Source organism: Maylandia zebra, linkage group LG13 (assembly GCF_041146795.1).
Source record: "Maylandia zebra isolate NMK-2024a linkage group LG13, Mzebra_GT3a, whole genome shotgun sequence".
In the NCBI taxonomy this organism is placed as follows: Eukaryota; Metazoa; Chordata; class Actinopteri; order Cichliformes; family Cichlidae; genus Maylandia; species Maylandia zebra.
The window spans coordinates 34,715,974-34,736,653 of record NC_135179.1 but is presented as its reverse complement, the minus strand read 5'-3'; the positions used below and the strand labels follow the sequence as shown (position 1 = coordinate 34,736,653).

Below are 20,680 nucleotides of genomic sequence, written 5' to 3'. Positions count from 1 at the left end.
TGGGTACTGATCGGTACCCTGCTCAGACAATGATAGGAACACTCTTGAGGTAGGCATAACTTCCCTAGATTAATTTTGAATCAGTTCTTCTTACCATGAAAAGAATTCCACATCCATGAGTCCCTCTGGGCCCCAGTGCCCAAAATTTCTATTTGTTTGTTTTTTTGTTTTTTGTTACTCAAGGGCGTAGATTTGGCATGGACGGAAGGGACATGTCCCCACCAATATACAGCGATTATTGAACTCTCCCCACCAATAATTTGATCTCTTCGAGTGAAGAAAAACAAACCCGATAGAAAGAAAAAAACAAACAAACAAAAAAACATCTGTCAATGTCTCACTCACCCAGCTGTGCAGAAAGAGTTAAATTACGTCCTCAACTGGAGTCCTACCTCATGTGACAAATATGGCCAATGTGATTGACTGTGCCCTTCAGGGAGCTCTGTTTAGTTTTAGCAGCAGCAAGCCTGCGCTGCGAGGACCTGCAAGGAGGAGAGGAGGATGGCAGCAAAAAGGAAAGACCTGAATCTAAAAAAAATATTTTTCAAAGAAACCTGTAAGTCACTTAAAGTCAAGCTCACTCATAAAATGTGTCCCTCATAATAACGTTACAGGCTATGCTAGGCCATACATGCCAACACTTCCGATTTTTCCGGGAGAATCCCGAAAATCTCCCGGAGCCACCATTCTCCCCAATTTCTCCCGATTTTCCACCTGGGCAACAAAATTGAAAAACCATATCCCAGATTGGCCCAGCCAATTCCAGTTTCCAACAATGGCTACTACTACTGCAGCTACTTAGTTTTAATATTACTCTTATTAATCTTTCTGGGTTGCAAAATAAACTTTTAACATATTTTCAGGCGAGAATGTAGCTGCGTAAACTTCAAATAACTTAAACATGTTATTGTTTGGCCTTTTTCTGTGTTTTATTTGTTCGTGAGTAAATCGGTTTAGCTGAGATTAAAGTTATTAGATTAGATTAAATAAAATTTTATTAATCCCTTGGGAGGGTTCCTCCGGGGTTTTCACACAGCTAAATAAATGTCAATCAGAAAACTAATTAAACAGAAGTGTGAGACGGTCGAGAATCTACGCCAGTGTCCGGTTATATTTTAGACAGCAAGGAGCAGACGGCAGAGGTGACGTAATTCTGACGGCTAGAATATCCAATTTCACAGTCGCTCATTTCCGGTCTCCCCGGCTTTCGGAGGACCCGGCCCACTTAGACCGAAAAGGCCGGGTCCTCAGGTGGACGCAGCCTCTGAATTTGGACAATAATAACAGTGACATTTAACTTATTTTATCCAATAAGTAAACACTGTAAAATTCAAGTTTTTTTGTATATATCAGTCATTTGTTTAATAGTAATTTAACGTTATATAATTCACATATAAAACTATGAATTATAATTTTAAATGGTTTAAAAGCATGTAGAATAGCATATGTAGGCAAGTATATTTCTCCTTTTTTTTATCAAGAAGTAAAGAGAAAAAGGAAAAAATAAGAAACAGGGCAGGGTTCGGTGGTTGAATCATCCGTCTCCACCAATGCCAAAGCCAAATCTACGCCCTTGTTGTCACTGCACAGAGTCGGCTGTGGAGACTTTACCTTATAGGGTAGGTTTGTTTGTTTATTCCAGTGATGGCCTCTAGGATTTAGAAAAATCAATTTCCCAATTCAAATTTAATTTAATTTGAATAATCTGATATAGATTCTTAAAACGTGAAAATCATTTTTTAAATATAAATGGTTGTTTTCCAGAAATGCCAAAATCTCAGGTAAGAGTACACAAAAGTACTCCAACAGCTGCCTTAAAGAGCAGGTGAATGGACTCCGCAAAAATGTAAACACAAAGTGCGATTGTTCACACCGTCGGGTGCTAAAGTGGACATCTCACAGATTCTGAAACTGCAGGTTTTGTCACTCTCCAACCAGAATTCATTGAACCAGCAGTAAAAGAAGTGTAAAACAACGTTTCATGTTTGAAAAAAAATTGATATAAATTTTCTCTTATTTTGGCTGTTTTGCTTCCAGAATCAGAATCAGAATGGGGTTTATTGCCAAATGTTGAGCAGGTTTACAACATTAGGAAATTGCTGCGGTGCTTCAGTGCAAACATAGTGTCATAAATAGCACTTAAATAGACATGGAAAAAAATAAAAGTAGGGATAAGAATTAAAAGTGCTACGTGGAAAGATATGTGCATGAGATATACATGAGATATATACATGAGAATAAGAATTAAGAGTGCTACGTTGAAAGATATATACATGAGTGCAGGTGGTGATCAGTGCCAATCATGGAATGATGCAGTGAACACAGCGTAGGGTCATGTGTTAGTGGTGGGTACAGTCATATGGTTATTGTTCATGTGTCCAACAGCAGAGGGGAAGAAACTGTTCTTATGGCGAGAGGTTCTGGTGCGAATGGACCGGAGCCTCCTGCCTGAGGGGAGCAGGTCAAACAGACTGTGTCCAGGGTGAGAAGGGTCAGCTGAGATCCGAGCTGCACGCCGCAATGTCCTGGAGGTGTACAGGTCCTGCAAAGATGGGAGTCTGCAGCCAATCACCTTCTCAGCAGAGCGCACAACACGCTGCAGTCTCTGTTTGTCCCTGATAGTGGCTCCAGCGTACCACACGGTGATGGAGGAGGTGAGGATGGACTCGATGATTGCAGTGTAGAACTGCATCATCGTCCGTGTTGGCAGGTTGAATTTCTTCAGCTGCCTCAGGAAGTACATCCTCTGCTGGGCTTTCTTGATGACGGAGGTGATGGTGGGCTCCCACTTCAGGTCCTGGATGATGGTGGTACCCAGGAAGCGGAATGAGTCCACAGAGGTGATGGGGGTGTCAGTCAGGATGATGGGGGGGAGTGGAGCTGTGTGCTTCCTGAAGTCCACAATAATCTCCACTGTCTTCTGGGCATTCAGCACCAGGTTGTTGTGGCTGCACCAGGACACCAGACGTTCAACCTCTCTCCTGTAGGCAGACTCGTCCCCGTCCGAGATGAGTCCAATAACGGTGGTGTCATCTGCAAACTTGATTAGCTTGACAGACTGGTGGGTGGAGGTGCAGCAGTTGGTGTACAGGGAGAAGAGCAGAGGAGAAAGAACACAGCCCTGAGGGGAGCTGGTGCTGATGGTCCGAGAGTCCGAGACATTCTTTCCCAGCCTCACATGCTGCTTCCTGTCCGTCAGGAAGTCAGTGATCCACCGGCAGATGGGATCAGGCACATTCATCTGGGAAAGCTTGTCTCGGAGATGGTCTGGAAGGATGGTGTTGAAGGCAGAGCTGAAGTCCACAAACAGGATCCTGGCGTAGGTTCCTGGGGAGTCCAGATGCTGCAGGATGAAGTGTAGGGCCATGTTGATGGCGTCGTCTACAGACCTGTTGGCTCTATATGCAAACTGCAGGGGGTCCAGGAGGGGGGCCGTGAGGGTCCTGAGATGGGAGAGAACTAGGCGCTCAAAAGACTTCATGACCACAGATGTCAGAGCCACGGGTCTGTAGTCATTTAGTCCAGTGATCCTAGGTTTCTTGGGGACAGGGATTATGGTGGAGGACTTGAAGCAGGCAGGCACATGACATGCCTGCAGTGAGGAGTTGAAAATGCCAGAAAACACTGGGGCCAGCTCGTTTGCACAGTGTCTGAGGGTGGCAGGAGACACGCCGTCTGGGCCGGGAGCTTTCCGAGCATTCAGGTTCTTAAACTGCTTCCTCACATCTGCTTCATGAATATGAAGAGTTGTGGTGGGAGGAGGTGGTGTGAAATCCTCTTTTGTGTGGGGTGAGGAGGGGGGTGTTGTAGGTGAACGGTTAGAAGGTGGTGATGGCTCTATGGAGGGGGGAGAGGTGGGGGAATTAGTGTCCAAAGTGTCTCTATTGTTGGGGCCGTTGGAGGTGTGAAGGCTGCCTGATGGCTCGTCAAAACGGCAGTAGAAGTCGTTAAGGGTGTTGGCTAAGAGCAAGTCATCAGTGGAGTGGGGGGTTTTAGGCTTGTAGTTTGTGATATTCCTAAAACCTTTCCACACAGAGGCCGAGTCATTCTCTGAGATCTGCTGCTGCATCTTCTCAGAGTGCTGATGTTTAGCAATGTCCACTTCTTTAGTGAACCTGTACTTGGCCTCTCTGTAGCAGTCCCTGTCTCCGCTTCTGAACGCCTTTCTCTTTTCCAGCCACAGCTTTTTGAGTTTAGGAGTAAACCAGGGTTTGTCATTGTTATAACTCACCCTGGTGCGTGATGGCACAATGCTGTCCTCACAGAAGTGGATATAGGAGGTGACAGTGTCCGTAGACTCGTCCAAGCTGTTAGAAGCAGCCTTCATTGTGTCCCAGTCTGTGGTCTCCAAACACGTGCGAAGCTCCTCCACAGCCTCGTTGCTCCACAGTTTTTTAGTCCTCACGACAGGTTTGGAGAGCTTCAGCCTCTGTCTGTACGCGGGGATTAGGTGGATCATGACGTGGTCAGAAAGTCCGAGTGAAGCGCGGGGCACCGCGCGATAGGCCCCGCTGATCGTGCTGTAGCAGTGGTCCAATGTCCTCTCCTCTCTGGTCGGGCATTTAATATACTGCTTATATTTTGGAAGCTCATGGCTCAGATTGGCTTTGTTAAAGTCCCCAAGAGCAATGATGAGAGAGTCCGGGAATGTCCGCTCCATGTGCAGTATCTGCTCCGCGAGTGCGCACTGAGCTGCCTGCGCATCTGCGTCTGGCGGGATGTAAACAGCGGCCAGGATGAATGAAGCAAACTCCCGCGGAGAATAAAACGGTTTGCAGTGGATAAAAAGATATTCCAGAGAGGAAGAGCAGTGCTGAGCAATCACTGTCACATCTGTGCACCAGCCACTATTGATGTAGAAGCAGAGACCTCCACCTTTGGACTTACCGGAGAGAGCGGCCTGCCGGTCCGCGCGCAGCAGATGGAAGCCCTCCAGCTTGAGCGCGCAGTCTGGGATGTTCTCACTGAGCCACGACTCCGTAAAACATAAGACACAGGAGGAGGCAAAGTCTCTGTTCATGCTTCTCATCAGGGCCAGTTCGTCAATCTTATTCCCGAGTGAGCGTACATTAGAAAGGAAGATCCCAGGAAGAGCAGTTCGCAGTCCGCGTCTCCTCAAACGCACGAGTGCGCCGGCTCGCTTCCCTCTCTTTCGGCGTCTCGCTTTCCTGGTCAGAGTCAGCAGTAAATCTGCCGCAGATGCGACAAATATTGGAAATAAATCCACAGGCGTTGTAGTCCTGTAGTTAAGGAGCTCTTCTCTGGTGTACGAGTATCCAGAGGAGTGCCCAGACACGGAAGAAATGCACAAAAACAAAACAAAAGTAAAGCACTGAAGCACCAGGGCGACCATCCGCGGCACCATCTTGATGGCCATCTTGATCTTCCAGCGCGGGATTGAGTTGAATCAGGACTTTATGAATCAGAATTGAATCGCTTGTTGAAATCTGGGACAATACGCTGTCCTAATGGCCTCTTTAATTTGCATCAAACTCTATTTGACCTCATGCTGAGCATTCAATTTAAAATATAACTAATATAAGTTCAGCAGTTGGAATAATTTCCAGTTCTTTTATCTGCTTAATTTGCCATGAGATAATAAGGAAACATCTGGCCATGAAACTGTTTTAGTGAATTCTCCAATTAATTTTGAGCATCTGAATATGCGTCTGTGTCTAAAAATGGTTGTATCTATATTATCTATATTAAAAACATCTTTGCAATACTTTTGTTAAACCCTTTTCAATTAATGTAGCTAAGATCAAAAAATGATTTGCTTGTTAATAGCACTCTGTTTACAGTTTGGTAAAAAGTAGACTTTAGGGATGCACCGATACCACTTTTTTGGAAATGAGTACGAGTACTTGCATTTAGTACTCGCTGATACCGAGTACTTAATGAAAACATGATTTAAATTTGCAGGTAACAGCTTTAGTCCTATAATTTAACAAAAAACAAACAAACAAGGGACTAGTTTGGAATTAAGAACATTTATTTAAAATGAAAAGCATGTTGTATGCAACATATTACAGAATAAATAATTATCCATCCATCCATTCGCTTCCATTTATCCTTTTCAGGGTCGCGGGGGGCGCTGGAGCCTATCCCAGCTGTCATAGGGCGAGAGGCAGGGTACATCCTGGACAGGTCGCCAGTCTGTCGCAGGGCTAACACATAGGGACAGACAACCATTCACACTCACATTCACACCTAGTGGCAATTTGGATTATCCAATTAACCTATCCCCACAAGTTGCATGTCTTTGGACGGTGGGAGGAAGCCGGAGTACCCGGAGAGAACCCACGCAAACACAGGGAGAACATGCAAACTCCACACAGAAAGACCTCGGCCTGATGGTGGAATTTAACTCAGGATCTTCTTGCTGTGCGGCAACAGTGCTAACCACCGTGCCATATATAAATAATTTATAATAATAGTTTTTTTTATAAATAATTATAAAAAAAACAAAATTTAATTTTAAATTTGTTCATCTGTTTCTCTGTTTAGAAGTCTCACTAGCACAGTCACAGCTGGGATGACATCAGAGGCTAGTGCATCGTAGCTGCTCACTTTTTTTAGTTAGTTCCTCAAAGGGGACGAGAACAGTCGTCTCCATAAGAGCCCATTGGTGAGCGGTGAGATAGTAAGGGAGTTCGTGCTCGGACACGCCCAGCACTCGCTTTTGCTCAATGAGGGACTGGAGCATGTAATACGTGCTGTTCCAGCGCGTCTGTACGTCCTGCTGCAGTCTCTTTATTGGCTGGTTGAGCTGTCCCTGAATGTCCTCGAGGCGGGAGTAGGCTAAGGCGGAATGTTTAAAATACCCAACTATTTTCCGCCCCCACTGCTTTAGCATCAGCTATGCTCCTCTGTGCTAATAAGCATGGGTAAATAAGCGTGGGTACAGCAACACAGCGTGGGATTAACCCCTTACATGCCACTCAAACATAGACAGGTCTCAGACCGTGCTATCGGTCCTCGGTATCGGGGGACTTTTAACGAGTACGAGTACTTTAGAAAATGTGGTGCATCCCTAGTAGACTTCATATAAAAATTCACCTGCAAAATTGGCTTTTTTGATATTGTGATACTGCCTACGGATAATAAAACACAAAAAAAATCTATTTCAGTACTACTAAAATGTTAAAATTGTTACTAAAAAACTGAAACAATCAAGTCTATATCACATTTCAGACAAACTTTCAGTGGTGTTTTTGAATCCTAACATTTGATTCATTGCTGACTATTTAATGGAAAAATGATGAAGGATAATATATTTAAAGCTGCCACCATCTTTGAGTGATTGATTTTTGAATAATTTTGATCTTTTAAACCCTTTTTCTAAAGCTCATTAAAGCTTGACCTGCAGAAACAAGGAGATATGCAGTAGAGTTTGAAATGTTTCAGGTTCCACCTTTCACTGCCTCTTTAGGTCTGTGAAGGTTCTCAGTCATCCAGGTCATCGTAGTCAAAGGAGCTTGCAAACAAAAGCGTCTGGACTTCTTTAAGTTGCTTGAAGACGTTTCACCTCTCATCCGAGAAGCTTCTTCAGTTCTAAGGTCAAATGGTGGAGAGTCCCATGTAACATGTTCCCTCTAAGCCTGAAGGAAAAAAGAAGGAACACACACATGTAAAGGAAGCACTCAAAACGTGCGGCTATCCTAAATGGGCGTTCTTAAAGTCAGCAAAGAGGCACAGAAAAGAAGACCAGACACCAGCGAGGGAGGATAAGAAGGACAGACGCAACAACATTGTCATCCCCTATGTAGCCGGTGTATCAGAGAAACTCAGGAGAGTTTTCTCCAAGCATGACATCCCAGTGTATTTCAGACCCAGCAACACGCTCAGACAGAAACTGGTTCACCCGAAAGACAAAACGCCAAAACACAGACTTAACAATGTGGTGTATGCTGTACAGTGCAGCGAGGAATGCTCAGACCTCTACATTGGAGAGACCAAACGGCCACTTCACAAGCGCATGGCACAACATAGTAGAGCCACCTCCACAGGACAAGACTCAGCAGTCCATCTGCATCTTAAGGACAAAGGACACTCTTTCGAGGATGACAATGTTCACATTTTGGACAGATGGTTTGAAAGAGGAGTGAAAGAAGCCATCTATGTCCACTGTGAGCGACCATCTTTGAACAGAGGCGGTGGTTTACGACACCAACTGTCTGCCATCTATAATCCAGTTTTGAGATCCCTTCCCAGACGCCTTAACGCCCACTCACATCCTGGGCCATCTGACCTCAGGAATTCGCATGATAAGGTGGGGCCAGGTTTCACAATGAACACCCGAAACTCTGGCTGATTGGGACCCACACCCAGTTTCACACCTTGGCTCAGGCGATTAGAGGATCATCAGGGGGTCCTTTTGTCCCTTTGTGGAGGGATACTCCCACTAGGTTTATATCTGGGACTCTCCACCATTTGACCTTAGAACTGAAGAAGCTTCTCGGATGAGAGGTGAAACGTCTTCAAGCAACTTAAAGAAGTCCAGATGCTTTTCTTTGCAAGCTCCTTTCACTGCCTCTTTAGGTTTCATTTATTTGTAACTAACTGGAATTCTTGAATCTAATGTAATTGTAGGTGGTAGGTTGGATAAATGTTTGACTCTATCCATTTGACTGATTATTTCATATTACAAGGATGGACCTGTGTTTCACCCATTGTGTGGCATTTCTGCTCTTTGTCAAATTTCATCCTTCAGGTTAGATTCTGTTAGTAAGGCTTGATTTTTGTAATTGGCAACGGTTAAAATGTGTCATCCTTTTACAGGCATTGCTCAACACACAAAACAAACTGCGAGCACTGGTCCCAAATTTCACCTTTAACTTGGGGTTTTCGGGAAAGTTCTATCACACAGGTATGCATAATCTTTCTGTTTTTCTACATTCACAACAGCCATGAACTTCTTTAGACTGCTCTATTCAAACATGCAGGTGAAAATGGAAACTTGTGTTCTATGCTGGTGTAGTGACCCCTCAGTGTATTCAGAAGGTCACTCATTTCCTGCTGTGCTACATGTGGAAAAGTACAAATGTGGAACATAAAGCGGTTAAAGTATTCAACATGTCAACACAAGTAAAAATATTTCTAACGCTGCTTGTGGTTTTTGTTGCTTTATTTTCATCACAAGCTCTCTTTTTTTATTTCGGCACAACTTGAAGCCTGGAGCGAACTCTTCCTGCAGTTTCCTCCACAGTGTCTCCTCCGTTACTATATAAAGAGAGGGAGTCATTAGTCCCCTCATAAACACCTGTCCCCACTGCCAGCCTGACACAGTCTCATGAGATCACTGCAGCAGGCCAGAGACCTGCCGCAGTGCTATTGACATGAACCCTTTTACCAGATGTCGGTAACAACGTGTCCAATCCAGAAGAAATTAAACCATAGATGGTCCATAAATTATCTGTAATAATGAGAAAGGAAGAAGTATTCAACAAATGAAGAAAGGGAGGCGTGACAGGCATGGAAAATCACAGTACCAGCTGAAAAAGTTGATGACCACTTGTGGAGAGAGATCTGGAAGCAGCCTGTACAATTATTTCCAAGAAAACAATAAGTAATGCAACCACCATAGCTTGTATGCACGCTCACCATACACAACTCTGATGCTGAAGAAAAGGCATGTTGAGGCGTGTTTACAGTTTGCTGAAAAACATTTACACAAGCCTGTGAAATACTGGGAAAATATAGTTTGAGATTCTCTTGGATACGGGAGTCAAAGACACTACTTATCACCCCACAAACACCATGCTTACAATGAGGTTTGGAGGTGGGAACCTCATTGTGTGGGGCTGTTTGTCAGCATACAGCACTGATGTGCTTCATATAATTGAAGGAAGGATGAATAGGAAAAATGTACAGATACATTCTCAAATAAAATCTGCTGCCATTTGCCCACATGATGAAGATGAAACGAAGATGGACGTTTCAGCAGGGCAGTGATCCCAAACACACAGCCAAGGAAACGAAAATAAAGCTGCAATAATGGCCAGGCCTGATCTGAATCCAGTTAAAGATCTGTGGAAAGAACTAAAGCTTGCATGTGTGGATTGCATGCATTGTACATCTGTTGAGAATTTCATGTCAATAGCATCTTTTAAAATATCACCAATTTTCTGAGTGAATATACAGTGGGGCAAAAAAGTATTTAGTCAGCCACCGATTGTGCAAGTTCCCCCACTTAAAATGATGACAGAGGTCAGTAATTTGCACCAGAGGTACACTTCAACTGTGAGAGACAGAATGTGAAAAAAAAAATCCATGAATCCACATGGTAGGATTTGTAAAGAATTTATTGGTAAATCAGGGTGGAAAATAAGTATTTGGTCACCTCAAACAAGGAAAATCTCTGGCTCTCACAGACCTGTAACGTCTTCTGTAAGAAGCTTTTCTGTCCCCCACTTGTTACCTGTATGAATGGCACCTGTTTGAACTCATCATCTGTATAAAAGACACCTGTCCACAGCCTCAAACAGTCAGACTCCAAACTCCGCCATGGCCAAGACCAAAGAGCTTTCGAAGGACACCAGGAAAAGTATTGTAGACCTGCACCAGACTGGGAAGAGTGAATCTACAATAGGCAAGCAGCTTGGTGTGAAAAAAATCAACTGTGGGAGCAATCATCAGAAAATGGAAGACATACAAGACCACTGATAATCTCCCTTGATCTGGGGCTCCACGCAAGATCTCATCCCGTGGGGTCAAAATGATCATGAGAACGGTGAGCAAAGATCCCAGAACCACACAGGGGGACCTGGTGAATGACCTGCAGAGAGCTGGGACCAAAGTAACAAAGGTCACCATCAGTAACACACTACAACGGCAGGGAATCAAATCCCGCAGTGCCAGACGTGTTCCGCTGCTGAAGCCAGTGCATGTCCAGGCCCGTCTGAAGTTTGCCAGAGAGCACATGGATGATACAGCAGAGGATTGGGAGAATGTCATGTGGGGCCATGTATCGTGAGATTTTGAGCCAAAACCTCCTTCCATCAGTGAGAACTTTGAAGATGAAACGAGGCTGGGTCTTCCAACATGACAATGATCCAAAACACACCGCCCGGGCAACAAAGGAGTGGCTCCGTAAGAAGCATTTGAAAGTCCTGGAGTGGCCTAGCCAGTCTCCAGACCTCAACCCCATAGAAAATCTGTGGCGGGAGTTGAAAGTCCGTGTTGCTCGGCGACAGCCCCAAAACATCACTGCTCTCGAGAAGATCTGCATGGAGGAATGGGCCAAAATACCAGCTACTGTGTGTGCAAACCTGGTAAAGACCTATAGTAAACGTTTGACCTCTGTTATTGCCAACAAAGGTTATGTTACAAAGTATTGAGCTGTATTTTTGTTATTGACCAAATACTTATTTTCCACCCTGATTTACCAATAAATTCTTTACAAATCCTACAATGTGAATTCATGGATTTTTTTTTTCACATTCTGTCTCTCACAGTTGAAGTGTACCTCTGGTGCAAATTACTGACCTCTGTCATCATTTTAAGTGGGGGAACTTGCACAATCGGTGGCTGACTAAATACTTTTTTGCCCCACTGTATGTTCAATACTTATTTTACCCGCTGTATCCTGACCTAACGTTCATGTGTAAAAACGGCCTGATATAATTTCATCAGTGCAGCTTGCTGCTCGAAACATTACCAAGTATAGTTTTGATCTGTGCAGGTTAAAACAGATGCTGTAAAGTCTGTTTGGAAGAACTGGTTTCCTTTTGTTAGCGTCGCTGCTGCACGATCAGCAGCACTGACTGGATGATTTCATTCATTTTTCAGTCCCTTTCCTGTGAATGTGAAATGTCTTAAACTTTGAGGGAAATATTTGGCACAAATATTTAGAATTTGGTGGTCAGAGGGGGGCAATGCTACTGTGACTTTAAAATACTTGGCACTGACTCAAACATTAATTGTTCATTCTGGGTTTCAGGGCAAGCTCATCTCATACACTTTCTCTTCCTAGATAAAAGTGAATTCGGTGCAGATCAGGTCATGTTAATTATGCTGTGTGTGCACCTGCTTGTTTGTATTCAGGCACTGATGAAGAGGATCAGGGAGATGACATGCTGCTGCAACACAGGATGGACTTCTGGTGGTTTCCTCACATGTGGAGCCACATGCAGCCTCACCTCTTCCACAATGTCAGCGTTCTGGCTGAGCAGATGAGACTCAACAAGGTTTTTGCTCAGGTGGGCAACATTATTACACTGGGCAGTCTCACAATATGGAAGCTTGATTTCCTGCAATAAAACAAAAACAAAAATACAGCAGATTACAGAGAGGGAGATGCTGCAGTTTTAAAAACAATTCCGCAGGTGCATCTGATCAGTTACACTGACACCGTTCTGTCATTTTGACATGTCACTTCACATTTCAGTGAATATTCTTCACTGCAGCAGTGGTCACGTATAGTTTTACATGATATAGCAGTATTTGTGATGCATCTTTTTCCAAGATGGCGCCAGTGTGTGTGGCTCGCCGTCTGGCTCTTCCTCTGCTGTGTTTGCTTTAGGGCTGCCACGATTTGTCGACTAGTCACGATTACGTCGACTATCAAAATCGTCGACGACTGATTTAATAGTCGACGTTTCGTTTGAAGCTTTGTAAGATCGCAAAAGACGCAGGAATAATAGCAGGATTTAAGAGTGTAATAACGGACTGAAACAGAAGATGGCAGCACAGCATGTACAAGGATGCCAGCTGCCGTTAAACCCCGAAGAAGAAGAAGCAGCTGTGTCCCAGAATTCATAGCGCGGCCCAGCTTAGTTTCCAACAATGGCGGTAGCTAGTTAGTTTTAATATTACTCTTATTATTCTTTCTGGGTCACAAAATAAACGTTTAACATATTTTCAGGCGAGAATGTAGCTGTGTAAACCTCAAATATCTGCTCAGTTTATCAGGACACCACATATTTTCAAAAGCACTCCGACGTTTTCGGAGACGTCTGTTACCCACTAGCTCGATAGCTAGCCGGGGGCTAGGTCACTAGCGCCGTGAGAACACCGGACTCCCGACAAATCGTTTTCAAACCCACCGCCGTCTTTCGCGACTCAGGTTAAATATATATGGGTCACTTAGATAAATTAAAAATGTTGTTGTTTGGCTTTTTTTTTTTTTTTTGTATTTTATTTGTTCCTGAGTAAATCGGTTTGGCTGAGATTAAAGTTATAGTTTTTACACAGCTGAATAAACCTCAAGCAGACAGCTGATTATCAGAAGTGTGAGATGCTGGAGAATATACTCCGGTGTCCTGTTATATTTTAGATAGCAAGGAGTTTATTAAACTTTACCGAAACAATCTGCAAATTTCATTAAAATTGAATAAACTATCATCTTGTCTTTATTTTTAGTTAGCACCTTAAAAGCTTAAAGCTGTAAGCTAATGATAGTTATATAAGAGCAGATGCTGCTGGTGCAATAAGCTGTAGTTTTACGTCCAGTGGATTTGATTAGTCGACTAATCGCATAAATAATCGGTGACTAGTCGACTATCAAAATAATCGTTTGTGGCAGCCCTACATGAAGCCCTCAGGTTCCCTTATGATGCTCTCCCTCCTCGATTTTTCAAAGAGGTTTTTCTCACTATAGCATCAGCTGTACAATCCATTGTAAATAGTAGTTTGTCCTCTGGTGTTGTACCTGTCAATCTCAAACATGCGGTGATTCAGCCTCTACTCAAGAAACCTGCTCTTGATCCTGATATTATTGCGAATTACAGACCTATTTCCAAACTGCCTTTTATCTCAAAGATTCTTGAAAAGGTAGTTTACAAGCAATTAATGTCCTTCCTAGAAGAACACGGTATTTTAGAAGTTTTCCAATCTGGTTTTAAAGCTTTACATAGTACCGAATCTGCCCTTTTAAGAGTTTTTAATGATGTGTTTTTGGCAAATGACTCAGGTGACTGTGTTATTATTGTGCTGTTAGATTTAACTGCTGCTTTTGATACAGTGGATCATAATATTTTAATTTCCCGTTTAGAGGAGTTGGTGGGTATGCGGAGTACCGCACTGCAGTGGCTCAGATCCTATTTGGCAGAGCGAACTTTCTCTGTGAAACTCGGGGAGTTTGTATCCTCTGTTGCTTCTCTTCAATGTGGGGTCCCACAGGGTTCAGTTTTAGGCCCGCTTCTTTTCTCTCTATATCTCCTACCCCTTGGGTCTATTTTCAGGAAACATGGGATTTCTTTCCACTGCTACGCCGATGGCTCCCAGATTTATTTCCCACTTAAAAAGATAAATGGCTTCTCAGTAGACCCGCTGCTCAGATGCCTTGATGATATAAGGGCCTGGATGGCTTTGAACTTTTTACATTTTAATGAACAGAAAACAGAAGTGATGGTTTTTGGTGGCGCTTCTGAGGCTATTATAGATCTTGGTTCACTGGCACAGTATGTTAAACCAGTCATCACTAATCTGGGAGTTAAAATAGAGGCAAATCTTAAACTTGAAAGCCAGGTCAGAGCTGCTGTAAGATCTAGCTTTTTTTCATTTGAGGGAATTAGCCAAAATAAAGCCTATCTTATCGAAACAGCATTTTCAGACAGTAATCCATGCCTTTGTTACTTCTAGGCTGGATTATTGTAACGTACTTTATTTTGATGCGTCCATTAGGCGCCTGCAGGTTGTGCAAAATGCTGCAGCACGTCTTTTAACTGGAACAAAAAAGTTTGAGCACATTACCCCAATTTTAATTTCACTCCACTGGCTACCTGTACATTTTAGGATTGTTTTTAAAATTCTCTTATTTGCTTTTAAATCTCTTAATGGCCTGGCCCCCCCCTACCTCTCGGAGCTACTACAGCCATATACACCTCCCCGTTCCCTTAGGTCCGCCAATCAGCAGCTCCTTAAGGTACCAAAAACTAAGTATAAATCTAAAGGTGATCGTGCTTTTGCTGTAGTTGCTCCAAAGTTGTGGAATGATCTACCCTTGCATGTAAGGCAGGCCTCTTCTCTCTCTGAATTTAAAAGTCTTCTTAAAACATATTTATTCGCTGAAGCCTTTGGCATTGATTAGAGGGGTTGACTCAATTTGTTTTGACATGTTTTAATTTATTTTAGTTTTTTAGTTATTTATTTTATCTTATCTCATTTTAATTTGCTTTTAGCATGTACAGCACTTTGTGAACTCTGGTTTTATGTTAAAGTGCTTTATAAATAAAGGTGGTATGGTATGGTATGTCAAGTGACTTTTCTAAATGCATTTTGTAAATGTTCTTACCAGTTAGATGGTACCAGTCAAAACTTTAAACATGTTCACCTGTACATAATTTTGACAGCTGCTTTGATTAGAGAAGCAACATCCTGCATGTAGATATGAGGATGCATCCACAGGTTTATACAGATAGTATCGGACAGTGTGACTCATTTACTTTACTTCAGACACGTGAGCCGTCTCTAATGTCACATGCTGCAAGATCCTGGTTGATTCTGTCTTTGTCCAGGAAAAATGAACTTACGTGCTATAGTTCATTGATTGTAAATGTGCTCAACTTTTAAAAATGTTGAAAAATACCCATTTAAATAGACGTGCTGTTGTCTGATGTAATAATTTTAGAGACAGTTAATTTTCTTTAAAATTGAGAAACAGTTGAAGTCTCAAGCTAACTTCGAGGAAAGAGGCAGAAAATGTTTTTCTGCGTATATTTCAGATCAAACATTTGATTATATGACAAGATAACACAACTAAACACAAAATACAGGTTCTAAATGAAGGTTTTTATTATTAAGGGAAAAAATCCATATCTACATGGAACTGTGTGTGTGTGGGGGAAACGATCGCTCCCTAAACCTAATAACTGGTTTGGCCGATGCTGCCGTAACATGTTGCTGCTAAGGATGCCCCGAGCGTGAAAGTGGACCCGAATGCAACTTCAGATGGAGGCACAATACTTGGTTTTCTAACAAGACTTTATTAATGAACAGCAAGTGAAATATACTCGGAAGCAAAGAACATGAAGCGTGAGCCAGAGCGAGAGTCGGGGAGTGGGTTATAAAGTTTTATTGTCATATACGGATAAACAGTTTAACATTTACCTGTAATAAAATTCTTGTGTCCCTCAGCTTTACATGTACATATGGAAAGTGTACAGGTATATTAAAGAAGGACAATAACAATAATAATAATAAAATAATACTTTAGTATTTTATTATTTTTAAATATTAAGAACATTTGAAACAATTGTTTGGTATTTACAGTTTGTGCAAAACTGTGCAGTGAGGATTTAAAGCAGTTACAGTGACAGTGTATAGAGTCCAATAGTTGTACTGAGTGTGTAATGGTGTGTGCAGAATGTCAACAGTTCAGAAGCCTGATGGCTTGTGGCTAGAAACAGTCTCTGTGTCTGCTAGTGTGGGTCTGAATGCTTCTGCACCGCCTGCCGGGCGGCAGGAGTGTGAAAAGTCTGTGGCTGGGATCAGAGGGTCCGCTGCGTCTTCCTCATGCAGTGATGTCTACAGAGATCCTGCATGGCTGGCAATTCAGTCCTGGTGATGCGCTGTGCTGATCTCAGGTCACCAACATGGTGTGACAAACTCAGATCCTCGGTGATGTTGATGCCCAGGAATCTGAAGCAGCTGACTTTCTCCACCTCTGCTCCTTCTATGGGGGTGTGGCCTCCTCTCTGTAGTCTCCTGTAATCCACAATGAGCTCCTTGGTTTTGCTGACGTTAAGCAGCAGGTTGTTGTCGCGGCACCATGATGTCAGGGCTCTCACCTCTGCCCTGCATGCCGTCTCATCTCCATCAGAAATGCAGCTGATGATGATGGTGTCATCTGCAAATTTGACGATGGTGTTGGAGCTGTGTGTTGCTGTACAGTCGTGGGTGAACAGGGTGTACAGCAGGGGGCTGAGCACACATCCCTGGGGGGCATCTGTGCTGAGTGGAAGTGTGGATGCGGTGATGCTGCTGATCCGAACCACCTTTGGTCTGTCTGTCAGGAAGCCCAGTATCCAGGTGTGCAGGGAAGAGCTGATGTTCAGGTCACGGAGTTTCATTACATGTCTGGATGGTATGATGGTGTTGAAGGTGGAGCTATAGTTAATGAACAGCATCCGCACGCATGTGTCTTTTTTTTTTCTGGTCCAGGTGGGGGAGGGCAATTGCTATTGCATCGTCTATAGATCTGTTGTAGGCAAACTGGAGTGGATCAAGTGAAGCAGGGATTAAAGATGTGATGTGAGCTTTGACTGTACGCTCAAAGCACTTCGTAGCAATGGCGGTGAGTGCTACAGGGCGATGGGCATTTAGGCAGCTCACATTAGTTTTCTTAGGGACAGGGATGATGGTGGTCCTCTTAAAACATTTTGGGACAGCAGACTGGAGCAGGGAAAGGTTGGAAATGTCTGTGAAGACATCTGCCAGCTCGTGGGCACACGCTTTGAAAACCCGACCTGGAGTGTTGTCTGGTCCAGGAGCTTACTGAGTGTTTACTTTCCTGAAGTATTTACACACGACTGCCTGAGATATCTGAAGAGGGCAGCTGTCCTCTTCCAGCAAAAGCTGCTCAATTAAAGGGCTGCTCAATTAATCGAATTTTAATCACGATTACGATCTGGGCTTTCAACGATCATTAAAAATGACAGAGCCGATTATTGGCCCCTCCCTCATTTATCCGCGACACCTTAAAGGCCGGTCCGTGAAAATATTGTCGGGCATAAACCGGTCCGTGGCGCAAAAAAGGTTGGAGACCGCTGATTAAGAGGACCCGAGGGAAGCTCGGAAAGCTAAGCAGAAGTTATTTGGAGAGGAGAGTGACTGCTGTTGGTTGAAAAGAGAGGTAAAAAAAAACTTCAGTGGTGTTGCACACTATTTTATATTATTTTCTAAAGTCATTGTTAACCCTTTAAATCCGGTCAGAGCAGCATGCTCCGTTTTGTGTAACTATTTTTAAATCCCTGTAGAACCCGAACCACGTAAGCTAGCGCAATAATTTGTTTTGCATATGAAACCGGAGGAGTTGTACTTACATCTTATGCCATCAGCTTGTCCTCGGTCACGGTTTCCTTCCACATATAGCTTTGCAAAAATTGCATAAAAAGCGCTTGCAGGAACAAAAACATAATATTCCAGAAACACGCTTTGCCGATCCGATCAGCTGTTCGTAACACTTCCCACAGTGAAACAGACGTCAGCGCGAACTGTCGCATGTCCGCCATTTCCTGGCCGAAACCGGAAGTGACGTCATTTTCGCGGAAATGTAGTTTTTTTACTTGTAGGCCTTAAAAGCCTATACTGGTCATGTTTGACTTTTCTGAATAGTTTCTGGGATGCTTAGAACTCGAATTGCACTGCTGGAAATAGTTTATTTTGATGCACCTGCTGTTTTCTTTGCAAATTTGCATCATAGGATTGTTTTTTTTGTTTTTCCTGCAGTATATAAAAATTGGTGTATCTCCAAAATAAAACTATGAAGACACTCAAAATAAATTTCCTGTTGTTGTAAACTATTTTTTGCAACTTTTTTGTATTTAAAGTTTTGAGGGATAAACCTCTTAAATTTCTCCAAGTAGAAATATATGTAAAAAAACAAAACAAAAACGATATAAATTTTTTTGTAGTTTATTGCACTTTTTTGCAATTAATGTAGTTACTATGGACTTAATGCATACATATTATTAAAATATGGGCTATAACAGTTATTTAGCAACTTGAAATGCTCCCACAAATGGCACTACAACATGTAAAAAAAATAATATAAGCTCTGGCGGACTTGGTTCTATAGTAGGTCTTAAAGGGTTAAATAAATATCGTCAAATAATCGCGATCTCAATTTCAGTGAAAATAATCGTGATTATCATTTTTGCCATAATCGAGCAGCCCTATCTTATATTTAAATTTGTTTGAACTGAAACATTTAAGTGTGACAAACACAAATCGGAAAGGGGGCAAACACTTTCTCACACCACTGTACATGAAAGCTGGTTTTTGGATTTTGGTGCCACTCTGGCATCTAAAGGCGTGTAGACTGTATTATAGCATTTATATAACAGTCTTCTCATCATACTGACCACTCAAAGTACTTAACAGTACAAGTCACAGCTGGTTTTCCCTTTTTTTCTTCTTGTTTTTTCTTTTCGTATCTAAAACATTGTAAAAATCGTGACTTGGTATGACTAAGTTCACTGTATCTGCTTGCCTCTGTGTGGGGCTGTAGCTCAGGAGCTAGAACAGGTCAGCTACTGACCAGAAGGTTGGTGGTTTGATCCCTGGCTGCCTCAAGCTTCATCCCAAATATCCCTGGCAAGATACTAAAGCGCTTAAAGTATAGAGGAAAGTGCTTGTGTGAATGAGTGAATGTGGCATGTTGTATAAAGTGCTTTGAATGCTCCAGGAGAGTAAAAAAGCTCTATATATGAATCAGTCCTTTATCTTTTTTTCTCCTTTTTTTTTCTCTTGACTACAACTGTTTCTACCTGTCTGTCACCTGCTAACTCCATATGCTGTCTTCTTACTGGTAAATGGATTCTGTTTCTTATATAGCGCTTTGCATTTCTACTCGCCCGGAGTGCTCAAAGCTCTTTATACAACATGCCACATTCACTCATTAACACAAGCACTTTCCTTTATACTTTAAGTGCTTTCTGACTAACATTCATACTTCGATGGATTCATCAGAGAGCAGCTTGGGGTTAGTATCTTGCCCAAGGATATTTAGCATGAAGACTGGGCGAGCCAGGGATTGAACCACCAACCATCCGATCAGTAGCTCTACCTCCTGAGCTACAGCTACCCCTTATTCTTATTGTACCATTCTCTCTCCAGGAGCATGGCATCCCAATAGATATGGGCTATGCAGTAGCTCCACACCACTCTGGGGTTTATCCAGTTCACAGCCAGCTATATGAAGCCTGGAAATCTGTGTGGGGAATCAAGGTGACCAGTACAGAAGAATACCCTCATCTAAGGCCAGCTCGATATCGACGTGGCTTCATTCACAATGGCATCCAGGTCAGTCCACAGTCTTTGTTCTTTAATAACACATGTGTTTGTGTGAAGAAAATTACATCTTTCAGCCAAGATGATGTGATGTGAACTTTTGAAGGTTTTTGTGTTAAAAAAGGACAAGCTATCTGTTAAGATGTTATATTTTGAATGTTGTATCAGTGAAGTCTGTAGTATTTCTTAAGGCTCTGAGTGTTTGCAAGAGGTTTTTTGCTGGCTTAATGGTAACTAATAACAATTTGCCGCTGATTACACAGAAACAGATTTTCAAAGTCAATAGCTAGAAAGTTTCATTTGTGACCAAGTGACACTTTCAGCCTCGGCTTACTGCAGGTAAGTACTGTCACAAGACTACCATCATTGCCTTACAATGGGCTTTTCACTTAGTTTCATAATTCATGATTGTTTCATAATTATGAAAATGCTTCTTTTCATGACAGTTTCATATTATCCATCAGTACCATTCACAGAGAGCTGGGGAAAGGCTCCAATCAAACCATTGTTAGATGGAGAAAGATGTACCCTTAGGCCCCCTCTTTGGTTCACAGATGGTTTTTCTCTTTTCACATAAATGGCCTCCTTGACTCCTCCAAAACCGACATTCCTATTAGGGCTGGGCCATATTATACCGTTCATGGTAATAACGGTACAATGTTAGGCAACGATAAGAAAATGAAATATCGCGATAGAATATGGTTAAAACGCCCATGCGCAGTGCCTT

General features: G+C 42.7%; 1 protein-coding gene across 1 annotated transcript in view; it reads left to right on the top strand.

The window, feature by feature from the left end:
• Positions 1-20,680, top strand: part of LOC101477074 (bifunctional heparan sulfate N-deacetylase/N-sulfotransferase 2) — a 51,718-nt gene that overhangs the window by 18,039 nt on the left and 12,999 nt on the right. The window contains exons 4-6 of the mRNA XM_076891954.1: positions 8,782-8,869; positions 12,046-12,200; positions 19,780-19,965. Coding sequence (XP_076748069.1) covers positions 8,782-8,869; positions 12,046-12,200; positions 19,780-19,965 — 429 coding nt within the window. The remainder of the gene's footprint in view (positions 1-8,781; positions 8,870-12,045; positions 12,201-19,779; positions 19,966-20,680) is intronic.